The sequence below is a fragment of the Belonocnema kinseyi genome, chromosome 3 (assembly GCF_010883055.1).
Source record: "Belonocnema kinseyi isolate 2016_QV_RU_SX_M_011 chromosome 3, B_treatae_v1, whole genome shotgun sequence".
NCBI classification, from domain to species: Eukaryota; Metazoa; Arthropoda; class Insecta; order Hymenoptera; family Cynipidae; genus Belonocnema; species Belonocnema kinseyi.
In genome coordinates this window covers 142,459,251-142,465,250 of record NC_046659.1, presented here as the reverse complement: position 1 = coordinate 142,465,250, position 6,000 = coordinate 142,459,251, and the positions used below count along the sequence as shown (strand labels likewise).

The 6,000-nt window shown below is 29.0% G+C and overlaps 1 protein-coding gene across 2 annotated transcripts in view; it reads right to left on the bottom strand.

Moving 5' to 3' along the window:
* Nucleotides 1-3,518, bottom strand: part of LOC117169287 (SH2B adapter protein 1) — a 36,853-nt gene extending 33,335 nt beyond the window's left edge. For both annotated transcript variants that reach the window (XM_033355589.1, XM_033355590.1), the window contains exon 1: nt 2,880-3,518. In XM_033355589.1, coding sequence (XP_033211480.1) covers nt 2,880-3,118 — 239 coding nt within the window. In that variant the 5' untranslated portion in view covers nt 3,119-3,518. The remainder of the gene's footprint in view (nt 1-2,879) is intronic.
* Nucleotides 3,519-6,000: the final 2,482 nt, after the last annotated feature.

Here is a 6,000-nt window from a genome sequence, read left to right as displayed (position 1 = left end):
TTTGGGATAATAAGAAAATTTTTTGAGGAATTTCATTGGCACCGTCGGAAAGAGGAGATCTGAAGCAATAAAAATATATGTGTCTCAATTTTTTCTAGTGTCAAATAGTCTTAGTTATTGGCCGTTAAGCTGGCAGGACCACATTGCAAAATGGGCTGAAAACCTATAGGGAATTTAGGGGCTCCTTTAGGGCCAATTTATTGGCCTATTGCTAAATTTAATGCTCTTCATTCAAACAAAAAAACCGGTGGTCATGCTAGCTTAACGTTAAGCTAGCAGGACCAAACATAGAAAAAAATTATTTTAACAATATTTCTTTGAACTATGATTTAGGGCTCATTTAGGGCTCTGGGAATATAATAATGAAAAATGAACAAAAATGGTTCAAACAATTTTTGTTTAAACCATTTTAGTAAAAATGAATTAAACAAATTTCTTCTTCTACTCTATATTCAGGCTCACTTAGAGCTCCATGAATATGATATTTGAATTTAACAAAAAATTGTTCAAACAAATTTACTACAAAAAATTATTTTATTTTCGTTTCTCTTGCATAATTTCAGGCTCATTTAATGCTCCTGAAATATCATCGAAAACCACAAAACCATTTTTATTACGATTTACAGTAATCTTGAACTAACTTTTTGTTAAGCTATGGCAAACATTATTTTTTACAAAAAATAAAAAAAAACCCAAAATTTGGGACCACTGGCCCAAATTAGTCCTAAATGAGCCCCAAATTATGCGAGGAGTAAAAATGGGTTTTATGGTTTTCTTAATTTATTTTTTACAACGTTAAGGTGGCACAACACCATATATAACAAAAAAACGGAGGAGGGGGGGGGGGGGAATATTGCGCGACCTTCGGTTGATGATAAAAGAGGACTTAGATGAGCCTGAAATTATGCAAGAGAAAAGAAAATATTTTTTTGCGAATTTGTTTTTAAAAAAATTGTTTAAAATGTTTTTAAATGTTCAATTATCATATTCCTAGAGCCCTAAATTATTTTATAAGTTGAGTTTTTTGTAAAATAATTTTTATTACGTTTTTCAGCAATCTTGAACCAACTTATTATTAAACTATTGCAAACGCTATTTTTTACAAAAAATACTAAAGCCCAAAACGGGTCCAAATTAGTCCTCAATGAACCCTAAATTATGCGAGGGGCAAAAATGGGTTTTATGGTTTTCTTCACGTATTTTTTATAACGTAAAGGTAGCACAACACCATATATAATAAAAAACGAGCAAAGGAAATATTGTAAGTCTTTCAGTTGATGATTGTTCAGAAACCTTAAATGAGCCTGAAATTATGCAAGAGAAGAAAAAATAGAAGAAAAAATTTGTGTAATACATTCTTACTAAAATTGTTTAAACAATTTTTTTTTTATTTTTCATTATCATATTTCTAGAGCCCTAAATTATTGCGGAAAGAAATAATGCCTAAGTCGTTTTTTTTCTGTGTGGTCCTGCTAGGTTAACGTTAAACTAGCATGAACACAGATTTTTTCGAAAAATTGCGGAACATTAAATTTAAAAATAGGGCATTAAGTGAGCCCTAAATTATAGAGCAAAGAAATTTTGAGAAATTAATTTTTTTCTATGTGTGGTTCTGTTATCTTAACATTAAATTTGGCAATGGGGCATTAAAGAGGACTTTTCAACAAAATAATTAAATTTTGAAATAAAGAAGAATTAATAACTCTCGAAAAAAAATGAATTTTGTACTAAAAGGTGAATTTTCAATAAAAAAAGACAAATTTTCTATACAAAATAGTTCAACAAAACAGTTAACTTTCTAACAAAATATTAAAATTTTCGATAAAATAGTAGAATTTTAAACAAAGGAGATGAACTCCGAACCAAAAATATAATAGTAGACTTTTATACCAAGAGATGAATTTTCAATTCAAAAAGACAGATTTTCTATGCAAAAAGAGGAATTTTCAACAGACAGGTAAAATTCTTAACAAAATATTTAAATTTTCAACCAATTAGTAGAACTTTTAACCGAAAGTGATGAATTATGAACCAAAAATAAAATGTGCTTGAAGTTCTGACCGTTCAAATGAACGAATTTTTTTATTGATGACTTTGCAATCCAAAAAAGTGCTAAATGTTTGTTTATTTATATTGAAAGTAATTTATTATTGGGACATAATTATAAAGCATATTTCAAATTACAGTTTGAAAAATATTTATGGGAACGTTCAGTTTGGAACTTCAGATACATAAAAATAAAATAGTAAATTTTTTTAATTAAAAATAATTAAGTTTCAACCAAATTTTAAGCAAAAGAGTTGAAATTTTAAACTAGAAAGATGACTGTTCAAAAAAAGAATTAAATTTTCAACTAAAACAGATGAATTCAAAACCTAAAATATATGAGTAGAATTTTCAACTAAAAAAAATGAATAACTCTCGAAAAAAATGACTTTTGTACTAAAAGGTGAATTTTCAATAAAAAAAGACAAATTTTCTATACAAAAGAGTTTAACAAAATAGTTAACTTTCTAACAAAATATTTCAATTTTCAACTAAATAGTAGAATTTTAATCAAACGAGATGAATTCCGAACCAAAAATACAATAGTAGTCTTTTCAACCAAAAAGAATGAACTGTTAACAAAAACTAATTGAATTTTCTTATTGGAATCTATTAATTCACAAACTAAAAAAAAAAAAGAGAGAAGAATTTCCTTAAACATAGTAGAAAAAGAAAAATTCTGCAAAAATAGCGGAAAAGATGGGAGTGGGATAAAGAGTGTCCATCCAACAAAATTGAATTTTCAGATCAACTATTATCAGATTTAAAAATTACAAGAAGAATGAGATATAAATAATAAAAAAAATATAAAAAAAACAAGTGAATAAACTTGCCTGGCGCTACGTCGCAAGTACTCAGTCTCGAAGTGCTCGCAGAACGTCTCGACAAACTTCCTGAGAAAATCCCGATGAGAGAGGGTGGCCCTAGCGCTCTCGGGGAGGTTGAGACTTACGTAGGTGCAGAAAGCTTTGGCAAAGTCAGAAGCTGAGGCGCGGGCGTGTCCGACACAAAATTCAACCCAATCGTCCGCACCCTCGGGCGATGCGACACCCGCCGCGTTGTAAACACTCATGCTTCGCACGAGCCAAAATTCCGCACTTTTTGCTCTCCGCTGCTCTCCCAATCAAAGAGCCACACACCTGCACCACATCTTCACTTAACTCACTTAACGCACTATCATTGCGACCTACGCACTTTCCCAGCTTCTCATTCAACAAGCGTAATCGACGACGCAACGCCCGCTAATCGGCGTTGAATTGAATCGAAATGCACCTGTTTACGGGGATCAATCACTGCGAGGGGGACCTAAACTCGTGTGATAACCTTCCATCCTCGTTCAGAGAAGAAGCGCTCAGCCGCTCACATAACACTTTGCTTCCGCCGACGTACACTCCACTTGTATTATTACTATTATGCGAATGGATTCAATAATGCCTCTAGACTGCAAGTACGAGAGTGTACATGGACTGTACTTTCCGAGTACTTTGTTACTTTTCCGTTTGAGTACTTTCCGGTACTAAACTGAATGCTTGCTTGCAGGGTCATAGGGTACTTTTTTATGTTTCCGCACGGCACGCACTTTGTCTTTGTTTTGACCAGTTTTGATTACTGAATTTGAGGGACTTAAGGTTAAAAACAAAAGATGGCGACACTGCTCAATTCCAGTGCGTCATGATGCAGGCAAATCTAGAGAGGAAACTTAAACTCTCATTTCGAAATAGGTTTGATCATCCACCGCCTAGTTGCGCTAGCTACGCTAGTCCAACTGCCGCGAATATTCAAATTGGACGAAAGAAAAATTGCTTTTTTTTGTTTAGTTTGTTCAAAAAACAAAGTAAGACTGTTGGTTATTTGGCCTAAAATAAATTTAGTATTTTGAGTACTAGTCAGTTTTTTTGGGGGAGCGTACACATATTATGTGATGCTATTTTTAATTATTTTTGTCACACCCTCACCCTTGTGAATTAAAACTATTTAATACTTGTTGATCACCTTTATTTTAATTGAATTAACAGGAATTCAATTAGAAAATTAAAATTATCTTGGAAAAAATTTAATTTTCTTTTTGCTGAAAGGTCACTCTTGTATTTTTATTTCCGAATTCATCTCGTTTGTTAAAAAATTCGACTATTTATTTAAAACTTGAAAATTTTAAAGCTTGAAACTTTAACTATTTTAATAAAAATTCGTTTCATTTGTGGTACAAAATTGATCTTTTTGAGTTTAAAATTCAACCTTTTTGTCAAAAATTCTACTACTTGGTTGAAACTTTAACTATTTTAATTAAAGTTTGTTTTATTCTGGGTTGAAAATTATTATATTTTTTTCCTAAAAATATAACTATTCCATGTTTGTTTAGGAAGATACCTTTTTTAGTTAAAAATTCGACTATTTGATTAAAAATTCATATTTTTTAGTTAAAATTCAAGTCTTTTGTTAAATATTTATCTTGTTTGTAGAAAATTAATCTGTTGTTTAGAAAATCCATTTTTTGTTTGAAAATTCTGGCCTGGTTGAACGTTGAACACCTTTCTTGACAATTATTTTTTTTTAATTCGTGATTTTAGTTGAAACTCTATATTTTTTGTAGAAAATTAATACTCTTGGTTGAAAACTCCAAATTTTTTTTTTGAAATTTCTACTACCTTGGAGAACGTTGAACGCACTTTTCTTTAACAACATTCTTGTTAAAATTCGTCATTTTAGTTGTAAATCCGTCGTTTTCTTGTAGAAAATGGATTCTTCTGGTTTTTTGAACATTCAACACTTTTCTTGAAAATTTTTGTTTAAAGATTCGTAATTTTAGTTGAAAATTTATTTTTTGTTTGAGAATTTAACTACATATTTTAATAAAAAATCGTTTAATTTATGGTTGAAAACTAATTTTTTTCACCTGAAAATTTATCTTTTTAAATTTAAAATTAAACTTTTTGCTCAAAAACTCTACTATTTGGTTGATCTGCTCCGTTAACTATTCATTTTTTTTAAATTTAAGATTCAGCTCTTCGTTGAAAATGTAACTATTTTAATGAAAGTTCGTTTCATTATTGGTTGAAAATTTATTTTTTAAACTAAAAATTAAACTATTTCGTTCGAAACTCATATTTTTAAGTTAAAAACACAAGTATTTTGTAAACTATTCATCTTTTTGAGAAAAAATTAATCCTTTTAATTAAAAAAAACTTTTTTTTGCTGAAAATGTATATTTTTGGTAAAAAATTCATGTTTTTGTTGATGAATATTTTTTTGTAGAATATTAAACTTCATGTTTAAAAATCCATGTGTTTTGGTTGAAAATTAAAGTACTTGGTAGAAAATGCATGCCATTTGTTTATAATACTATTTTTTTTCGAAAATTAATCGTGTTGGCTAAAAAATCATCTTCGTGGCTGAAAATTCTACTCTTTGGTTAAAAATTTAACTATTTTGCTAAAAATTCTTGGTCTTTATTGAGAAATAATTTTCTTTGCTTAAAATGTAACTATTCCATTTTTTATTGAAAATTTATATTTTAAAATTTAAATTGAAAGTTATTCTTTTCTGGCTGAAAATTTGGAAAGTGATGTATTTTATTGAAGAATTTTGTATTGTTTCGTAGAAAAATACAATTTTTGCTTAAAAAAGTTATCCTTTCTGATTAAGAATGCAACTACTTTGTTAAAAATTTCTCTTCTTTGGTTGATATTAACTGTTGATTTAAAAAATTAAGTGTTTATTTAAAATTGCAGAAAATTTTTTTTAGTATCTTTAAAATTCAACAATTTGGTTGAATCTTTTTTTCTGTCGTGGCAAAAAAATGTTGGTTGAAACTTTATCTCTTTTGTGGAAAATTTGTGTTTTTTATGTAATATAATTGCTTTTTATTTAGGATAAAAATCTTTTTTGCTTGAAATATTACATTTCTCGTTAAGGCTCCATCTTTTTTAGTCAAAATTTCAACTTCTTGGTTTAAAA